The 22005-nt window shown below is 33.5% G+C and overlaps 1 protein-coding gene across 1 annotated transcript; it reads left to right on the top strand.

The window, feature by feature from the left end:
• Positions 1–18194: 18194 nt before the first annotated feature.
• On the top strand, positions 18195–21380 carry LOC130982736 (uncharacterized). The gene is made up of 8 exons (XM_057906810.1): positions 18195–18603; positions 18694–18715; positions 19653–19709; positions 19796–19877; positions 20478–20573; positions 20667–20791; positions 20896–20914; positions 21000–21380. The coding sequence occupies exons 1-8, from the start codon at positions 18504–18506 to the stop codon at positions 21240–21242; spliced, it is 744 nt and encodes a 247-aa protein (XP_057762793.1). The 5' UTR covers positions 18195–18503; the 3' UTR covers positions 21243–21380.
• The last annotated feature ends 625 nt before the right edge of the window (positions 21381–22005 follow it).

Genomic DNA, 22005 nt, shown 5'->3' on the forward strand with positions numbered 1-22005 from the left:
TTGAATGTTGGATTGGCTTCGGTAGACTTGATGAACGACGGAGAAGACACCTGTGGCAACGTATTCCTCTAATCCCTTCTTCACTAGTAGTGGTTGGTGGAGAAGAGAGTGAAACTTGTAAAGTCACTGGTAGTGGGTTGGCGACGGCGGCAGTGGTGGATTCACAGCAACAGCAAAGAGAATAACTAGAGATTTATTTTAGATTTTAGAAGAGGAAAAAGAAGAGAGACTAAATTAGTAGAAGCAGAGTTTAGGTTTTCAAATAGAGTTCGATGAGTTGGCAGCGGTGTGGAAAACAAGCGACGTCGAGATGATATAGCAGGTATCATTTCTCCACCGTCCTTCAGCAACTAGAGAAGGGTCAAGCCATAGACAAGGAGTGAGAGACAGAGGGAGGAAGAGGAGGGTATGAGAGACATGTCTATTTTAATCATTTCACATAATATTTTAGTTTTGTTCATGTCTATCCTAACATAATATTAGACATTACATTAGTATTTTGTACATTGTATTCAAACACAATATACAAAGAATAATTTTTAGTGTTTTTGTCTCAGTGTCATATTTTGTCATGCCCATAAAAATAAACACTACCTCAGAGACGATGATGGCATGGAGACAAAACGTGCCATCCGGGACGAATTTGTTGACACCATTTGAAACTCAAAGTTGTTTGTTGTTATCTTTTCCGAAAACTATGCTTCTTCTAGGTGGTGCTTGAGAGAGCTCGTTGAGATCATAAAATACAGGAACAAGAATGAACATGTTACTATAATTTCAATGTTCTACGGAATAGAATCCACACATGTTCGCAAGCAAACTAGAACTTATAAATACAAACTTGAATCAATTCTTCACATGGAATGCAAAAGAAAGAGGTTTGCCACATGTAATAACCTTGGCATATGTAATAATCGTAGATGATCAGAGAGCTTCGATTAAAAAGAAGAAAAAGAAGCGCAAGAAGAAGAGGAACTGAATATCATTTGGCTATTGAAATTGAAGATTTAATACCTAAATCAATCCTCAAAGATTTTAAAATCAGATATTTTAATCTTCAAAAAAATTAATATATACATTAATTCCTAACGTTTTTTCTGCCAAACATACATAACAGTCTCCCGTACATTTTCCGACATGACTCACTTACGAAGAATGCTAAGTTAGCACTTAAACTCGCACACGTGACAGTTAAGTATCCACGTATGCAAAGAGGACAAATCAGTCACTAACCTTCTAATAAAAACCTTAAACACTCTATCACCTCCATCCAATTGCACTCCCCGCCGTTTTCCACCCACACATCCTTTGCATTAAACTCTCTAGCCGCAGCAGCCACAACCTCCACCAAATCCTCCACTCCATTTCCAAAACCTCAAACATGAAAGCCATTAAAAGAGATAGAGAACCCCTATCTTCCCTGTCTCCCTCGTCCTCGACCTCGGATCGACGACCAATTTCTCTGGGTTGACTACGACAAAAATTACGTCTCCTCCACCTACTGCCCCGCCCGTTGTGGCTCTGCCCAGTGCTATCTCACTGGCTCCACCTCCTGTGACACCTGCAATGCCCCTCCCCGCCCAAGATGCAATAGTCACATACTGATGACTTCTCAGGAAGATGCCAACGCCTTCTCTATGATAGATTTTATAGTAGCTGACATTTTTTCCTATCAAAAAAGTTTTTTTATCAGTGACATTCTTAAAATTATTGAACCATAAATGCAAAAGAGAAAATTTTTCAGCTTCTTTAACCTTCACTTCATTCACATCTTCTATAGTGACTAAAACTTTGAAAATTGACCCAAAAGCTATGTCCACAATATTAATAGTGTCCCCACTAAAGAATTTTTTCTTATCACCTAAGCATTGATCTTCAATAACTTTAAAATGTTCTCAAATATTTTCTGTTGGATTCTCTTTTCCTAAATGAATTCTCATTTTGAAGAGCTAGTTGCCTAACGTGTTTGCTCGAGTTAATTATCTGTTTAGTGAGGTTGATAAACTCTGGTAAAACAACTTTAACAATGCCATTCACAAGATACTTATGGGATGAGGATGTTCCAGTAGTGGATGAAGAAGAAAGACTTTCTTCCTTATCTTCTTCAAGAACCGTGTCCTTGATATCCTTTGTGCTTTTTCTCTTTGTCTGTTTTACTACACCACCACCCTTAAGATATGAAAATTTGTCTTCCATAGTCTCATTTATCATATCAACACCAAAGTACTCAAAGATGCAAATTAAAAATATTCCATATAGAAGAGAGGCATTCTTATTACTTTTAATACAGTTAAACATATAGCGCATCATTAAGTAAGCAAAAGAAATCTTTATTTTGTTGAGTATAGCATATAAGACCAGAGTATTACAGAGGGTGACTCTTTGATATGAACCATTTTGGGGCAGTAAAATGTGAGTGATAAGATGGTGAAGCTGTGCTTTGAAAGGACCTAAGGCTTTATGTTTTGGTGTGACACCATCCATAAGGGATATGTTTGATAAATTCATATTTTATGATATATATTGTGCTCAAATTAAGTGATTTATTTAACCCTTCACCTACTTATTCATATAAATTGTATGGTTTTACTTTTCCTTCCCTATTATATGATATATGTGAATTACATGTTTCCTATGCTTTAAAAGTAATTATTTTAATTACCCTTTATTACCATTCGATGCCGTGATTTGTGTGTTGAGTACTTTCAAGTTTTATAGGGCAGAAATGACTTAAAGGATGGAGAAGAAACATACAAAAATGGAAGGAAAGTACAAATTGGAGTTTTGGAGAAACTGGCAGTGACGCGTACGCATGGATGACGCGAACGCGTGGTTCGCGCAAAAGAGATTCGATGCGAGCGCATGGATGAGGCGAACGCGTGACCTGCGAAATACAACTGACGCGGGCGCACGACTGACGCGACCGCGTGGAAGAGCGACACTCCAGATGACGCGACCGCGTGACTGCGCGATCTACAGAATTTGTAGATCTCGTTTCCAGCGATTTCTGGGCCCTTTTTGGCCCAGATCCAAACCCAGAGAACACAGATTGAAGGATTATAAATGGAGGAATCCACCCATTCATAAAGGATGACAATTTTATATAGAGAATACACACTTTTTAGTGAGAGAGGTTCCCTCCTCTCTCTTAGGATTAGGATTAGGATTTTTAGAACTTAGGAATATTTTTATCTCACCTTTCTATTAGGTTCAATATCTTTTTATTTCGACTTCTCTTATTTGTTGATTATTGATGTTGCCTACTTGGCTTATGACTCTTCATGTTTGGATTGATTTTATTTTATGAATACAATTGAGGTATTTCAGATTTATGATTTTTCATTTAGCTTTTTTTTTATTCTTGGCTTTAATTGATTAATTGGTAACTCTTGAGTTGTCAAACTCATTGTTGACTGAAAATTGGAATTCTTCAAGAATTAACTCGAGTTCCAATAACTCTAACCTTTTTCAAGGAAAGACTAGGACCTGAGGAACCAAACTTATTCTATCCACTTAACTTACCTTCATAGTTAGAGGTTAACTTAGTGGGAGAAAAATCCAATTCTCATCACAATTGATAAGGATAACTGGGATAAGACTTCCAGTTTTCATACCTTGCCAAGAGTTCTATTAGTTATTAATTTATTAATTCTTGCAATCTATTTCTCTTGCTTAAAACCTTTTTCAAACCCAAACACTATTTTTTTCATAACCAATAATAAATCATACTTCCCTGCAATTCCTTGAGAAGACGACCCGAGGTTTGAATACTTCGGTTTATAAATTTATTGGGTTTTGTTACTTGTGACAACCAAAACGTTTATACGAAGGGATTTTCTGTTGGTTTAGAATCTATACTCACAACGCGACTATATTTTTACAAAATTCTTTACTAGCAGGAAATCCTAACGTCAATGTTCTCACATATGTTGATCAAAACATCTTGGTATGAAACTCCAAGATTATTATCCTATTTTTTAGAAATGTAGGCATTTTCTCCTACATCAGTGTAAGCAAGTGATTCACTGATATTTTCATGATTCAAAAAGATTTGGCAGCTTTTAACATATGAGTGAACACAAGCCTCATTATAGTGCATGTTAGCATAAAATTCTCGGACCAAATCAGAGTAAATAGGTTTTCGAATTTCAAACAGCCTTTTCCAATCTAATGCTCTAAAATTTTCAACAAAGTCAATTCCTTTATCAGTCAAAGATTTTAAATCAGCAACATAAGAGGAGCACAGGGGTTTTTTTGAGACAATGTCTCTGTGAAACTCAAAATCCATGCAAGAAGTAAACCATTGAGGATCAAAGTGAGAGTGAAGTCATTTACCAAAATAGGATTTGAAGGCAAATGAATCAGGGTAAACGGGTTCCTTAACGGAGTAAAGAAAAGGTCATTTGTTACCTTTAGATGGATGAAAAGAGTGGGTCGAACGTCCTGGAGGACGAGAAGATAAATGAGGAGGAGGAGAGGATGGTGGTTCCTCATCTGTCATTGGTCTTTTTCCTTTCACCATTTTAGCCCCAGAAGTGCCTTCCTCTTAGAAGTCAATGAAGGCCTTGTATTTGTGGTCATGGTTCTCGCCATAGGCTCAGGTGGTTGAGAAGAGTGAGAGGAAGAGGAGTGTGAATGTATATAAATGTGAGTGTAGGCTTGTGGTTTGGATGGTGGATTTTATGGGGGTCTGATAGTGTCTATTCCTCTTCGTGTTCCAACTTTCTTTCTCATGGTGAAAGAAATAAAGAGTGTGGAAAAAAAAAAGAAAATGTGGAAGTGGTGGAGTAATGGGAGAAAATGAGAAGTTATCAATCAATAATTGTTTTAAATTCTCATAAATTCTTTGAAAACATAAAAGAAAATAAATGAGAACGTGATTTAAAGATTTTTTAATTTTAAAAACAAAGCAGACACTTTTGATGTGACAAGTCAAACAAGGATTTTGAAAAGAAACTGAATGGATTTGACTTGAGAGGAGATATTAAAATTAATAAATTAAAAGCAAATATTCTTTTGATATTGGTGATCAAAACAAGCAATGAGGTCCACTTCATAGAACAGATTATCTTTTTCTTAGTCTAGTGATGATTTTAAGGAAACACAATGGACCATCATAGATTTGGTTCAGTTTCAGATCAATGCATTTTTAGATCTTCATGGAATCTAGAGGGAGTCATCATTTGTACAATTTGTCTCCTGACGACCTAAGAGACAAAAATAACTAGAACATAAATTAAGCATATTTAGTTCAAAAACTCAGCATCAACAATTCCAAGAGCAATTCTCAATTTACAAAATCTATCTTCATATAGAGATTTTGTAAAAATATCAGCCAATTGATCCTTATATTTCACAAATTGTATGTCAATAGTACCTTTTTACACATGTTCTCTTATGGAGTGAAACCTTACTTTAATGTGCTTAGTTCTTGAGTGTAAAATAGAATTTTTAAAAATATTAATTACACTCAAGTTGTCACACAACAAAGGGATATTTTTGACATGCAATTTGTAATCTACAAGTTGTGTTTTAAGCCAAATTAATTGAAAACAACAAGAGGAAGTTGCGATATATTCTGCTTCAGCCGTGGATAGAGCAACAGTACCTTGCTTCTAGCTTGACCACATATTCAAGAACTGTCCAAGGAAGTAAAAAATCCCTGAAGTGATTCTTCTATCAACATGATCTCCGGCAAAATCTGCATCACAATAATCCACTACACAAAATTCATCAGATTTGGAATACCAAAGGCCAAAATCAACCATGCCATTTATGTATCTAATGATCCTTTTTCACAGCAGAAAGATGTGATTCTTTTGGATGAAATTGAAATCTAGAACACACACTTACAATATGAACAATGTCAGGTCTAGAGGAAGTTAGATACATGAGAGATTGTATCATACCTCTATACCTTGTTTCATCAACATCTTTTCTATTTTTATCCTTTTCAAGTTTGGAATTAGGATGCATTGGTGTACTCATTGGTTTGGAGTTGTCTAAACCAAATTTTTTACTAACTCCTTGGCATATTTACCTTGGTGAACAAAAATTATGCTAGGTGTTTGATGAGATGCAGAAGCTGGTGAATTAAAAATTTATTTAAATGGTTACGTTGCAAGTATAGTTCTTAACTCACCGAAAATCTGCCTATCAATTTAGAAATATGTCACTGAAAGTTTAAATTAAAATTACTGGGAGTTTTAAGTCCCAGGTCGTCTCCCAACGAGTTACAGAAAAGTGTGATGTTTTATTAATCAGATATTCCAAAAAGAGTTGAGCTAAGTAAATTGGGATTTAAATTGAGGAATTTTAAATAATAAAAATAAAAGGCCTTGACTGGAAATTAAATTGATTGGTTAGAATCTCTATCATTGATGGTGTGATTGTAAGATTAATTTATAATTAATAGTTGTTCCGTTTGGTTATCCCTTACTAGGTAAGAGAAAGTCAAACAAGTGGAAATGCCAGATCTATTCACAAGTTGCAACCCACTTAGTTCAAAGGGATTGACGTCGGTGACAGGATAGCAATCCAACATTTAACCCAATTACAAATTTTTCCTTCAATCCTTCCAACTCAAGAGTTCCTTTTAATCAACTCCCCATCAAGTAATGAAATTACTCACGCATTGTAAATAAAGAATCCATGGCACATGAAAGGGAATTAAAAGAAGACATGATTATTGAAATGAAAATTAAATAAAAAAGAAATAATCCTTGCATTAATTAATCATAAAAGTATCTGAATGACAAAATTGAACATAACAAAGAACATGGAAGAATAAAACCAAGTTAAGAGAACAAACTAGAGTGATGAAGTCTTGATGAGGAAAATAACTCTTCTCAATGTTCCAATGCTAAGATCAATTGAAAATTAAAATTCTAAAAACTAGAGAGAAAAACCTAAGAGAGTGAAAAACTAGATCTAAACTACTCAATGAATGTGTCTCTGTTGTTTCTGCATATTCTCTGACTCTAGTCTGCTGTTCCGGGCCGAAAACTGGGCCGAAATAGGGTCCAAAGTCGCTGGTTTCAGATTCTGCAGTTTATGCAGATCGCGCATGTCACGCGATCGCGTCGTCTATGCGGACGCGTCGCTGGCGCTTTTCCTCTTCACGCGTTCGCGTCGTCCACGCTACCGCGTTGCTTGTGCTTTCCAATCCGCGCGGCCGCGTCACTGCGATTTGCGCTCCTTCGCGCGGTCGCGTGAGCCATGCGACCGCGTCACTTTTCGCTGGTTATCTCCTCAAATTCTTGTGTTCCTTCCATTTTTGCTAGCTTCCTCTTCAATCTCCATCTCATTCATGCCCTATAAAGTCTGAAACACTTGACACACAAATTACGGCATCGAATGGAATAAAGGAGAATTAAAATTAAATAATTAAAGTCTCTAGGAAGCAATTTTCAAACATGTAATAAATTCAGGAAGGAAATCTGAATGCATGCTAAATTGATGAATAAGTGGGTAAGGATCACGACAAAACCACACAATTAAACACAATATAAACTATAAAATAGTGGTTTATCAGTGTTTGTTTGATTTGGAGTCCTAGAAAAAATGTGAGTTCTCCTATCATACTCATATCAAACTCACTAGTAATTAATTTTCCAAATTCATCACACATTCATTTTTCAATCCAAACACAATGTCATCCACATAAACTTGAACAAGTATGAAATAATCATTAGATTCTTTAATAAAAAGAGTTGTATCCGTAGTTCTCCTTTGAAAGCCATTTTTCAACAAGAAAGAGCTAAGTCTTTCATACCAAGCTTTAGGAGCTTGTCTCAAACCATAAAGTGCTTTAGAGAGTTTAAAAACATAGTTTGAGAAATATTTATTTTTAAAATCGGGGGGTTGAGCTACTATACCTCTCTATCAATAAAACCTTTCAAAAAGGCATACATAACATCCATTTGAAAGAGCTTAAACCCTTTGTGGGCTGCATAAGCGAGCAATAATCTTATTGCTTCCATTCTCGCAACCGGAGCAAATGACTCATCAAAGTCAATGTCCTCCTCTTGATCATACACTTGAGCTACTAATCTAGCTTTGTTTCTAACTACACTACCATTTTCACCCAATTTATTTCTAAAGATCCATTTAGTACCAGTTATTTTTTTACCATTCGGATAAGGCACGAGAGTCCAAACCTCATTCTTCTTAAATTGGACTAATTCTTCTTCCATTGCCTTTATTCAAGATGAATAATCAAGTACTTCCTTCACATTTTGGGGTTCCACTTGTGATATAAGAGCAAGATTATTGATTTTGGCTCTTTTTCTACTTGAGGATCTTGAGGTAACTCCATGAGATGGATCTTCAATAATAAATTCATGTGGATAGTTCTTCAAGAACTTCTATTCTCTGGGCTTTGGTGAATTAATCTCAGGTTGGGCATGATTCGGTTCTGCATTATTCAAATTTTTATAAATTTCTGCTTTAATAGGAGATAAAATAGAATTATCTCCTACATTTTGTTTTGCAGAATTAGGGTCAGCATTCTCCAATGATGGTTTTTAATTTTCTTCACCTTGAATCCTTTCAGAGCTTAATTTAGACTCAATTCCTGTATCATTTTCTTCAATAACACTTGAAATAGTGTTAGAATCACAAAAGGTGACATGTATGGACTCCTCTATTATTAGGTGTTCCTTGAGGTAAACTCTATATGCTTTACTAGTGGTTAAATAACCAACAAAGACACCTACATAAGATTTTAGATCAAAATTTTCAAGATTATCTTTAGTATTTAAGACAAAGCATTTGCATCCAAAAACATGAAAGTACTTAAGATTTGGCGGTACTGCTCTCCAAAGCTCATATGGAGTTTTCTTTAAAAATTTTTTGAATGATGGTTTGGTTCAAAATATAGCTAGCTGTGTTCACAGCCACAACCCAAAAGAATTTTGTAATTTCATTTTCACAAAACATTGCCCTAACCATTTTTTGAAGGCTTCTATTTCTCCTTTCAACAATCCTATTTTATTGAGGTGTTATAGGACATGAAAATTAAAATACCAATTTCATCACAAAACGAATAAAAATCTTGATTTTCAAACTCTTTTCCATGATCACTTCTTATGATAACTATTTTCAATTCTTTTTTATTTTGAATCTTTTTGCATAAAGTTGAAAAAGTAAGAAAAATATTATTTTTATGAGCCAAGAAAAGTACACATTCAAACCTAGTATAGTCATTGTAAAACCTGGTTAATTAATGACCAATTAACTCATAAATTATAATATATTCTAGAAAATAAGAAATGAGATTTTTATGGTTTAATATGATAGAGAAAATTAAAATGAAAATTTTGACACCAATTTTAAAGAAATCGGCCCAAGATTGGGTTGAACGGGCCAAACCGGGTCAACCGGACCCATATCGGGCCCAAGGTCCAGCCAAGCCTCATTTAACTAGAGAGCTTAGCACTCTCTCTCCCCCCTCAAACAACACACACGCTGAAAAGGGAACGGGGAAACTCAAACCCTTGCCCTCATTTACTTCAATTTTCCTTTGATCATAACTTTTGATCCAGAGCTCCGATCGTTGCACCGTTTGCGGTCACACGATCACGCCGCTGAGCTCTACAAAACCCACTACTTTGTTCTTGAGGTACGCCACAATTTTCTCTCTGAATTTCCATCCCTTAATTTCGAAAATTTTGGATAAAAGCTGTTGAGATTTTGAGTTTTTGATGTTATAGGATCCAATTAGCTTGAGAGAAAGGCTTAATCTTGCCTCTTTGATCTTTGGGTAAGGTAAAATTCTCAGTCCTAAGCTAAACACTTGGAATTTTGTGATATAGTGATTGAATTATATGTGTGGGTGTATAATATGTGTATTAGGCAATGTATGTGTGCACATTGGAGCTTGATTGATGGTTTTGGAAAGCTTTAGAGTGGAGCAATAAGCTTGAAAATCTGTTGGTGAAGTGTTGGGACCTTGAAATTTGGATTTTGAAGTGTTCCGGGTTGAACGGGAATCGGTCAAGATATGGTTTCGGTTTTCTGTATCTAAAATGTAATGTGGTTGTGAAAACTTAGGCTAGAGACCCTAAGATAGGATTTGAACTATTGATGTTGTTGATTGGTTGAGATGAATTGTGTTGTTATGTATGTGATTAGTGGATTCTGGATGTGTTGATGGTATGATGTATGAGAGATATGCATGTTTTGTTATATGCTTAATGATTGTTTGATATTGAATTGTGGGAGAAACCATGTTGATCGTGAGGATGATATTAATTGTATTTATTGATGGTTGATGGAATTGGTATTGTTGGAACTTGGGATGAGGAAAGATATATGATTTGATATTTTGTTCGAAATTGAGTTATTTGATTGAGATTGGTCATAATGGTGGATTGATGGATTGTGAATTTAATGAAGATGTTAAAATATGAGTTGAAGAGGCTTGAGTTTGATTTTGGTAAGTTTTGGTTGGTTTAAATGAATTTGGAGGTGTATGTTTTGAAAATTGGAAGTTTATGAACTTTGGTAAAAATAAATTTTTTATGAAATTCAACGGATCATATCTTGAGATACTGCTTTCAAAATTTAATGCTTTTTATATCAAATGAAAGATAATTTGACAAGCTTTAAAACGGTTTAAGTTGAGTGGAAATCTGAATTCTGTGGAAATAGATAATGATCGTTGAAAGTTGGTGTCTAAAATCTGAATTCTGTAAATGCTGCAGAATTTGTGATTTCTGGTATGCGTGCGCACGCACACCCTGTGGATTTTTTGAAACTGTGCGCACGCACAGCTTTGTGCGTACGCACACACAGGGATATGGCTACTGCTGAGAGCGTTAGCACGCTCTGTGCACTCACACATGTTGGAAAGGATGTTTTGTTAAGGGCGTTCGCATGCCTTGTGCGAGTGAAAAGAATTGGAAAATTTTACTCCTGTGCGTACGCACACTGCCCTGTTTTCTTATAAAAACCTTGTTTTTGAATGTTTCACCTTCCCAACAAGCTTGTAACCTTCTGAGACACTATTTCAAGCTTCTAAACCCCCATTTTCATCCTTTAAGTCTTAATTCAATATAGAATGCCTAGTAATTAAGAAGAAGCTAGGGAAGGGGGTAACTTATGGATGAAGAAAATGGAAATATTGAGGTATCATGACCAATGATGATGTTATGAGTTGTTGAAGAGGATGGTGGAGTGTTGTGTATGATATGAGTCAAATGGCTGTGTGTGATGATGGTTTATGGCTGATTATGAATTATGATTTTAAGCCTGATGGCTGAGATGAATGTTCATTTATGGCTGAGAATGAATGCATATATGCTAAGTTATTGATATTGCGATTGTTACACTCCACCTATTTGAGATACGAGTTTTTTCTGGATGAGAGCAGTGGCTAGCCACCACGTGCTCCAGGTTGAGACTCGATACTCTACTGACCTTATGTCGTAAGTGTGGTCGGACACTGTAAAAGTTTTAGATGAGCTCGCCCCCGTGAATAAACACCAAAAAGGGTGTTGTATATGAATTATGATTATGATTATGTTGTGAATAACTCGAGTTGGGGATGCGCGACAGAGGGACAATCCAATGGTTAGCTACCAGGACTTGTCGGGTTGGCTTTATAACCGACAGATGAGACTCATCAGCCACTAGGACAGGTATACATCATATGCATTATATGTGATTTGTTTGGAATGCTTAATTGACTGCATAATTACTTGCTAATTGCCTAACTACCGTATCTACTTTCTACTTGTGCATTTCCTTGTGTGATCTAATTGTGTTTGCATATCAAATTACTGGTGGCGGTTAGGAGGTTCGAAGGATATGGAACGGAGGGTTTGAGTTACATTGAAGATCCTTAGTTAGTCGCCCATTTTCATTTCTCATGGTTTAGTTGTGTTTATATGCTTTGATTATGAATTAGGAGTTCTAGGATTGCCTTCGGTTTTTCCAAGACATTATATGTTAGATATTTGGGCATTGTTACCATGTTGAGAACCTCCGATTCTCACTCATGAGGATTTTGTGGTTTTCAGATGCAGGACGTGAGGCTTCTTGCTGAGGCATGTTGGAGACTTCTGTTTTAGCGAAGATCATTGTCTCTCGGGACTTTATTTTGATTCTATGTACTTACTTAGATACTTATTATCTTTATTGTATTATATATATATATATATATATATATGTATATGCTGTATTAACTCCTCTTAGAGGTTATTTTGGAGAAACAGGTTCTGTAGCTTGTCTTTTGGGTTTCTTTTGGGTTCTCCTACCATATATATGTATGTATACTTCTATGCTCAGACCGGTTCTCTTTGCAAACCGAGTCTTTAGCCTTGATATCTGTATTTTTTGCATTCTCTTGTATATATTCTCGCGTTAGCTTACCTTATCTGCTTCGTTACGTTATCGATCGGAGTGTTGCGCTTTTCAATTTAATGATTTTGTTTTACCCCTTTTTCTCCAAAGGCTCCTAGTTATAATCATTTTTTACACTACTATATATACTAAATTTTATTTTTAGTGATCGTAATATCTCGCCACCTCTATTTTATGACTTAAGCATAAGACTATATATGATAGGGTGTTATAGTCATCAACCATCACTAAACTGTAATATTTACCACCTAAGCTTTGAATCCTAGTATGACCCAAAAGATCAATATATATCATTTTCAATGACCTTTAGAGTTGAAATGTCATCCTTGGGTTTAAAGGAATTTTTAGTTTGTTACCCAATTGACAAGCATCACAAGTGATGTCTTTGTCAAATTTTATTTTCAGAAGACCTCTAACCAAATTCTTTTTCACGGGTTTGGAAATTTGAAACATGCTTGCATGTCCTAATTTCTTATGCCATAACCATTTTTCAGATTCAATGGAAGTGAAACAAACTACATTTTGTTCTTTTAGTTCCTCCAAGGTAAATTTGTACACATTATTACATCTTTTAGCTACAAAGAAGATTTTACCAGATTTTTTACAAACAACCAAGTATTCCATCCTTTTGAAAATAACCAAATATCCTAAATCACATAATTGGCTAATGCTTAGAAGATTATGTTTCAACCCATCAACTAAAAATAGATCATTGATGAAAGTAGAGAAACTCTTACCAATCTTACCTACGGCCACAATCTTTCCTTTTTCATTGTCACTGAAAGTTACAAAACCTCCATCGTATTGGTCAAGCTTGATGAAGTATGTGAATTTTTTGGTCATGTGTCTAGAGCATCCACTATCCAAGTACTACATGTCATTCTTTTTCTTGGATGCTAGGCAAAACTCATTATTGTGACTGTGGTCGGCCATTAGGCATGCTTGAGAATTATTGTCTGACTTTTCGTCTTCTTCATTTTTTAGATCTTCCCAAAAAGCCATAAGTTCCTTCTTCTTGCCTTTTAAAACTTATCTTCTTTCTTCAGCTTTGGACAGTCAAATTTGTAGTGTCTAGCTTCTCTGTAGTTGTGCTAAATGACCTTACGTAAGTCCTTCTTTGGTTCTTTTGAGCTGCCTCCTCTACTTCTTCCTTTGAGTTTCTTCATCTTTCTAAGTTTTCTACCAAAAAACACAAACTTGTCATCTGATAAACAGTCATTGGATTCATCATCCAATGATTCAATACAAGATTTAAGAGCCACTCCTTTCTTTTTTTGTATCAATTTTTAAGTGAGTGATTTCATTGCTAGTAACTTTCCTCTTAGCTCATCATAGGTCATTTGACTTAGGTTACTACTTTCAGAGATAACAGTAGTCTTAGTTTTCCACTCTTTAGTTAGACTTTTGAAGACTTTTCTCACCAGCACCTATTCAGAATGAGTAATTTTTATAGCATCCAAGCTATTAATGATGATAGAAAACCTTTTAAACATGTCATCAATTGATTCTCCTTACTTCATAGAAAATATTACATACTCTTTGCTCAGCATGTCAATCCTTGTCTCTTTTACTTCTGTGGTGCCCTCATGTGTAACTTGGAGTTTATCCAAAAAATTTTTTGCTGTTTTGCATTTTAAAACGTTCAGATATTTTCTCAAAACTGATTGCACAGTTCAGCATGTTGACAGCCTTGGCAATGATTTCCACCTTCTTCTTGTCATCTTCATTTCACTCTGCTTCAGTTTTGGGAGTGATAATACCATCAGTGCCAGTTTTTATAGGGATTTGAGGACCATTCATGATTATCTTCTAGAGGTTGTAATCCACTTATTGAACAAAGATCTTCATTCATTCTTTCCAGTAGTTGTAGTTTTTTTCATTGAAGAATAGAGGTCTGTTGTTGGATTGTCTTTCTGTCAGTGTGTAACCACCGTATTAGAACCAACATTGTTCGCCATCAAAATCTTTCCTCCAAGATGTGAAGCTTGATCTCTTTGAGACCAAGTTCTGATACCAATCGATGGTTATCAGTGACTAAGAGAAGGGGAGTTGAATCTTGATCTCCTTTTAATTTTGCTTTCACCCTTGAGTTCTGTTGAAATACTTTGATAAGAAAACAGGAGAGTCCATGGTTTTGTCTCTTGACGTGGTAGGAGCCAAAACAGAATTATGTGCAAGGTGTGTTAGAGAGAAGTGTAGCTAAATAATAGAATCAGGAGATACTTCTGTTTTGTCTCCTATAATGCAAAATCAGAAATAGAGAAGAGAAAGGATAATAACACACAGATGTATCTTAGTTCAGCTACTCAGTGCAATATAGCCTACATCCAGTCTCCATCACAATAGTGATGAAATTTCACTATCTTTCAACAGAATTACATTCACCAATTCTCCCTAGGATTCTAACCAATCCTATCTAGGACAAATCCAGTTTCTAACCCAGACTAGACTTGACTAGGAACTCACCCTAGCTTTCAATAGCAAAGTACTAACCCAACTTATAAGAGAATTTTCTCAGGATTATGACAACAAAACAGAAATACATACAAAGAATTTTTTAAATAACTATGACTTTTTTTTTAAGTTTAACTCTCTGTCTTTTTTCACTCATTGATTTTTTCTTACAAACCTTACCATTTTGCCTTTTACTAATGAAACACAAAAAGAATAAACTGAGAAAATAAAATATTCAATGAGAACCATGAAGGAGAAGAATGGATAGCTCAGTAAGCTACGGGAACCTAAACTTAGTGCTCACTCTCCTTACTTTAATCATTGGCCGTTCATCCCTTTAATAGAGGAATGAAGTTTCCTAGGCTAAAAACTTGCTTCAGTACTTTGTTTGACTTCTTCTCCAAAATCAAATGTAGCAGCGGCGAGGAGAGAGAGAAGATAGAAGCCGTGACCAAATCAGATATGCAACCATACCTTAAATCTTCTCTGTCAACATTGTTCTTCCTACCTTTTGAATCTGGACCGTTTCTTCTTACTTTGACCCCAAGTTTGATTTTTTAGCGTTGATTCACAGCAGAGCACCATTTTCTTTATTTTTTTGAAATTTTTCATTCGATGCTAGCATAGAGAAGATTTCTTCAACACTCTTTGATGAAGCATAAATGTAGAAACCTCTTTTTTGTGATTTGCCCTTGGATGTAATCTTGCTTTTTTGCTATAGTCCCTTTAAACTTCTCTTCTTGCTTGAAATTGAAAACTTGCTTTCTGAACTTTGCTTTGCCCTAATTTCAAAAAATTTTCCATTCTTTCTTCTTGTTTCAGAGTGATGTGATATAAAATGGAAGAGAAAAGAAAGAAGAGAGAATTTGGCTTTCAGTGATATGAAATTTGGTTCAAATGAAATTGAAATTGAGTTACCTAGTTAGCAACTAAGTTGAGGAAATAAATTTAGATATGAACCACCGTCTGGACTTGTGATGATCTTGGACCAGATTTCTTTCTTTTATTTGCTAGAGATTTGTTTTTGTATCTGATGAGAAACTTTTGTGATGGAACAAATAACTTTTGGTCCATAATTGTGTGTGTGGGCTAGATTCAATTTGGACTTATTTTTATGCTTCTTGAGACAGTTTCAATTAATTTAATTCGTGCACACTAAACAAAATCAATCACACAAACAATTGGATAATAACTCAATAATGTTTAATAATTATTTTAATTATATTTTAATTTTTTAAACTCAACAAGTTTAACCTAAAAGCATTCTGAAAATAATTGGATTAAATGGATCGATTCAATATAAATTTGTTATATATAAATTTATAAATTTATATATTAAAGTAATAAAAAATTATTTTAAAATAAAATAATATCGTATAATATAAAAATATTAATTAAAGTATAAAGTATAATATAATTTTATTAATTTCACTATAAAGTATATACTTTTATTATAAAAAATAATTTCAGATTTAATCGAGTGATCTGAAGCATAATCTAAATCTAATTAAAAAATAACATCAGCTAAAAATAATAAATTTGAATTTATCAAAATATGTCTTAAGTCCAGATCAAATTTAGGTTAAACTGAATCTCAAACATCCTTTAATTTATATTTTAAAGATAAATATTAAAATTATAAATTAAAAAGAATATATTAAAAATAAAAAATATTAAAAATAATTGACGTTTAACATTTTTCTTATTCAATATACAATGTACCACAATGTATGAGAGAAAATTGAATCATTAAAATAAAAAATTTAATTTAATCTAAATTAATTTCATATATACATCTAATTAAATAATTCTATATCAGTAAAAATAACATAAATAATTATTAAAAAATAGATATAATTATATAATTGAGTAACATTTTTTATATTATCAATATAATAAAATTAAACTCTAAAATAAATTATGTTGGTTCATCACAAAAAAAATGTAATAGGGAGGATAGGACCAACCCAGCTACTTACACGGTTTCATTAAAAGTTAAAGGAGACCAATTTTGTCACTTAATTATAAAATTGATGACGTTTTTTGATTATTTTTTCAAGTTATCTTTTATTTTTATTATTTTACTCTTTTATAATAATTTTCATTGAAAATAATTTAAAGATAACATACAATGATATTATCGGTTAGAGCATAACAAGACCTTTTCGAAGTAAAAAATTAAAATAACTTATTAAAATAATATTCAAAAATTTACCTCGCTCACAAAAATATCTCAAAAGATATTAATAAAGTAACAATAAATACATTTTTAAAAGATTTAAAAATATCATAAAAAGAATTAGATATTAAACATATATTTTAAAAAAAATTAGAAATGAAATCTTAATACAAACTTTTATAATTATTATTAAAAAATAATTTGTTATCTTTAAAATTTAATAATTTATGTCAAATAATTTTTTTTTAAAAATTATTATAAATTATTACATTTAAAAAAAATTTAAAAATTAAACTTTTTTTGCCACTTACAAAATAATTAATATAATAATTATTGATTATTTTTGTTATATTTTTAAATCAGAGATTATTTTATAAATAATATTTTTCAAAAACCTTCTTATAAATCGCAGAATCTTTTAAATAATAAATTAATAATTAACCCTTAAAAGTTAAAACATCTCTTTTCCTCGCCGGCTCGCCGGATTCATTGACATTTTCTATTAGTTTACTGGTGTTTAGTTGTAAATTTCTTTACCCATTAGACGATATTAAAGGTCAAGAAGAATGTTAGAATATTTTTATATAAAATCTATATACATATATTTCGCTCAAATAAAAGTATTAAATAAAAAAATATTAAGCAATATTTTATAATAAAAATAATAAAAATTATAAATTTAATAATAACTAATTTTTTATTTTTGTAATCTAATAATTTTTTTATTATTTATAATATTTTTTAATTTGACAAATCAAGAATAATTCTTAATATTTATTTAAATAAATTAATAAATTAATCATTAAATTAATTTAAGTTAGTTTAATTTTTTTTAATGATTATTTTTTATTATATTTTATTATTGTTTAAGATATCTTTTAGTTGGACCGACTAAAAATTATTATATACACAAAATAAAATTTAAATTTAATATTTATTTAAGTAAATAAGTGATTACTTATTATTTTTTTACTATACCTAAATATAAAATTATACATAAATCAGATCAAATTAAATGACTAAAATCTCAATTTGATTCACTAAAATTATTGGATAAATTTAATATCCACATTTTTAAGATTTGGATCCAATCTGCGATCATATTCATAATTTTTACATCAAATTCCAATAAAAGACCACAAATATACTATCTAAACCATAAAGACGTACCTAAAAACTTAAGATATAATTCAAGAATTGTGCAAAAGCATAAAATAAGGAGGCGTCATCTAGTCTCGATCTGTTCAACGTTGAAACTTCAAAGTCGTCTCTCATCTCCCCCTTCCTTCGATTGGAACCCCACTCCCTTTCTCACTGCAATTGTTCAATTGGCCGTTTTGTCCATTACTATTTAGTAATCGCTACCCATATATTCCACACCCGCATTGGACACTGCTTCCAAGATTATCCCGATCTACCGTTATTCTTCTTCTCTTCTTAGGGTTTTGAATTTTGATCCTCCGATTTGAGCTGAGTTGAACAAGAAAGCAGAAGCATTGGAAGAATGGGTTCTCAACAGAAACTTGAGAAGATGCAGCTCCGCCAGAATTACCGCAATTTCTGGCACACCGATCTCATGTCCACCATTCAGGCCGATGCCCCTTGTAACTTCTCTAACTCACTCTCTCTCTCTCTCTCACTTAGCATTTGCATCATCACTCACCAATTCATTCATTTTTTCCAATAATTTCCAGATTGCTGCTTCGCTCTCTGGTGGTAAGTCCTTCAATCACCCCTTGACTTCTATTGACTATATTACTTTATTACCTGTTCTTTTCTGTCTCTGCTTATTATATTTTCACCACTATTAATGGAATTAGGGTTCAATTCCAAGTACTTTAAACAAAATTAATCGATGCCTCAACTTCTTAGTATATTAGAGAATGGCAACCAACGTATCTTTTCCTAGGCTATACCTTATTTTTAATATTATAGCATAAGTATCCTATCCCCGTATGTTATCCTTGTATCACCAACGGGAATCTGTCCCCCAAAGTAGAAAAGTAGGTCTTAAGGACCGGATTTAATATTGGAAAAGTTATCTGTAATGCCATGGAAAGTTGGATACTGTGATCTCCTGCTCTTTTCATGGTGCTTTGTCTCTGTCCGGTAGAAAGTGGTTGATAACGATGTATTCACATATAACAAGAAGAAAAGACTACCATGAAGAAGATAGGTGTCTCCTTCATCATAAGGAAGGGAATATATGACTTTTCTTAAATCAAGTTTCCTCTTCTTTTTGAATTATTTGTCCTGTATTTGATTGGAACTTGAAACATAATTCACAACCTTAAATGGGGACCAGAACAATTGAGCATAGAACCAATGTATGTGATGCAATGGTTAAGACTAGAACAAAAATTGGGCACCATATTGGCTAGTGTCGATATGATTGTTGTATAGGCATCCTCAGGATTCATATGAGAGTAGTTTATCATGTAGGTGTTCAACCTAACTCCTGCTTTGAGTGCATCACCCATCTCAGTGATTGCTGCTTAATATTTACTCTCATTTAGCAGTGACCTTTCAATTTCACCCTTTTTTGCCTTAAAACTTATCTCAGTTGTTTCAGCTGGATTGTAATTTTAACACCTACATTTGGAGGCATAAATGTAATTATTTAATGAGCGAATTTTCTGCTGTCTCATTATAGTGCTCCATGCGTATCATATCTGCTCCGCAAAAGAGCTCTTTACAATGATATGTCAAGGTAATTCATAGTGTAAGTTCTTGTGAGTCTTAAAGTGTAGTCCTGTAGTCTGTTGCTGTAACGTGGTTTTATCTTGTTTGTTCCAGATACACATGTTGTGCTGGTTACATGCCCTGCAGTGGTCGGTGTGGAGAAAGCCGATGCCCTGAATTCTGCCTTTGTACAGAGGTAAAACTTTCTTTTACATGTTTTGCTTCCTTTTTTCCAAAATTATTTCCAAATATGCCTCCCCTTGAGTGGGCTTGGGGTTTCGCTGTGATGCCTTTACTAGGCCGATTTAGGATGGTATTAGGAATTCTGATGTTTCCACTTTCCATGCTTCTTTAGACCTATCTCCGAATTGTTGGCTTTCCCATCATCTGATTTGGAAAATGTTTTCATCATAGTTAAAATGTTTCGGAATCATGCCCCCTTCTATAGTTTGATAATCCCTTAAGTTATTTGATTTTTTTTTTTTGGACAAGAACTGTAGCTCAATTTAGGTGCTGAATTCACCTGTTTCCCACCTAAAGTAGGTAAAGATAAAATGACAGCCTAGGTAATTGGTACTATAGATTTTTATGATCTTTACATTGATTAGTGAATCAGTTTTGCCTTGCCGTATTTGCATTTCTTTTTTAAAACTTTACAAATTAAGGGAAGTCCCCTCCATACCAGCTCTAATAGATCATTAAGGGAAGTCATTTTAGTGGATGTCTGCGAATGTTTGTTTTTGTTTATTTTATATATTATTTTTCCCTTGCTCTTACTACTCGTCTGCTTTCTCAGGTTTTCCTCTGCTTTGGCAACTCGGTGGCCTCTACTCGATTTTTGTTGCAAGATGAATTTAATATTCAAACTACACAATGTGATAATTGCATTATTGTATGCCCTCTCCCTGTCTCAAACACGGGTGCTCAAAATTTTATTTATTTTCTATGATATTCTTATATAAGATCATTTATTTCTTCTGTTCAGGGCTTCATGTTTTGCCTTCAGCAAATTGCATGCATATTTTCTATTGTTGCCTTAATCGTGGGAAGTGATGAAATTAATGAGGCTTCTCAGTTGCTATCTTGTTTAGCTGAATATGTGTACTGCACGTAAGGCTTCTTCATTTCTGTCATAATTTAACTGTGCACTTCAGCTGAATATGAAATTAATAAGGCATTGTACTAAATTTGTTTAATTTCATTTTATTTTGTAGGGTGTGTGCTTGCATGCAGGTAAGTTTGTAAATTCAGATAGTCTATCATTATGTTGCACAAGTGTTTACAGTTCATCACAGATAATAATGAATTTTAATTGCAGACTCAACACAAGATTGAAATGGATAAGCGCGATGGCAAGTTTGGACCCCAACCCGCGATGGCTGTTCCCCCGGCTCAGCAGATGTCACGCATTGAGCAGCAAGTCCCTCCTTCTGTTGGTTATGCACCACAACAACCCTATGGTTATCCACAACCTGGCTACCCTGCAACAACCTATCCTCCACCTCCACAAGCATATCCTCCTGCTCCACAAGCATATCCTCCTCCTGGTTATCCTAGGTGATACGCGTACACAGTTATGGACATTATATAGAAGCTACTGTTATTATTATGTTGATTCTACCCTACAAATTTTTCATTAAACTTCTGATTTGAGACAATGGTACTGTGAATTTTCGATAATTTGGCGTCATTTTTTTTATTCTGGATTTCCCGTCAATTTGTGTATACTTTGTTTTGTTTTTTATTATTATAAACTCTGAGCTCGTGTACAATGTTCTGTGCTCTCAATCTTTTCTTTTTTTTGTTCAAGGAAATTTCATTAAATAAAAATGCATGTCCAGTCAGATTGTCAGATACAAGTTTTGACTTACAATACAGTATAAAAGTTTTTATCCTGGGTCTACGGTATTAATTCTAAATCTACACCTCTAATCTAATTATTTTAATAGTAAAGTGACAAATAAATTTTTGAAGATTTATACTTCAGACAAATCAATTTTTTTTTTTAAAAAAATATCAATATTTTCTATGATAATAAATGTCGACAAATTAGTTTAAATTAAAATTTTTTATCCTAATTATAAGTTAATTTAAAGGTAATGTATTTATATTTATTATTATAAAAAAATTTATTGATAATTTTTTTTTAAAGATTAATCTGTCTCACTGTCTGAAGTGTAAATCTTCATAGATTTATTACTTTTACTCTTAATTTAGAAACTATATAGTTAAGGTCAGAGCATTACCCACAGGCTGAAATTGAGTTCCCAGTTGGCCCTAGTCCAGTCTTATTGGCAGGGCGGGGGAATCTAGTAAAATTGTAA

The sequence above is a fragment of the Arachis stenosperma genome, chromosome 5 (assembly GCF_014773155.1).
Source record: "Arachis stenosperma cultivar V10309 chromosome 5, arast.V10309.gnm1.PFL2, whole genome shotgun sequence".
In the NCBI taxonomy this organism is placed as follows: Eukaryota; Viridiplantae; Streptophyta; class Magnoliopsida; order Fabales; family Fabaceae; genus Arachis; species Arachis stenosperma.

What these genes read in the sequence shown, in the direction of transcription:
- LOC130982736 (XM_057906810.1), top strand. Translation starts at nt 18,504, where the DNA reads ATGGGTTCTCAACAGAAACTTGAGAAGATGCAGCTCCGCCAGAATTAC. An exon ending in TGCTGCTTCGCTCTCTGGTG is followed by an intron (nt 18,716 to 19,652) that starts GTAAGTCCTTCA and finishes GTCTCATTATAG; the next exon opens with TGCTCCATGCGTATCATATC. An exon ending in CTTTACAATGATATGTCAAG is followed by an intron (nt 19,710 to 19,795) that starts GTAATTCATAGT and finishes TGTTTGTTCCAG; the next exon opens with ATACACATGTTGTGCTGGTT.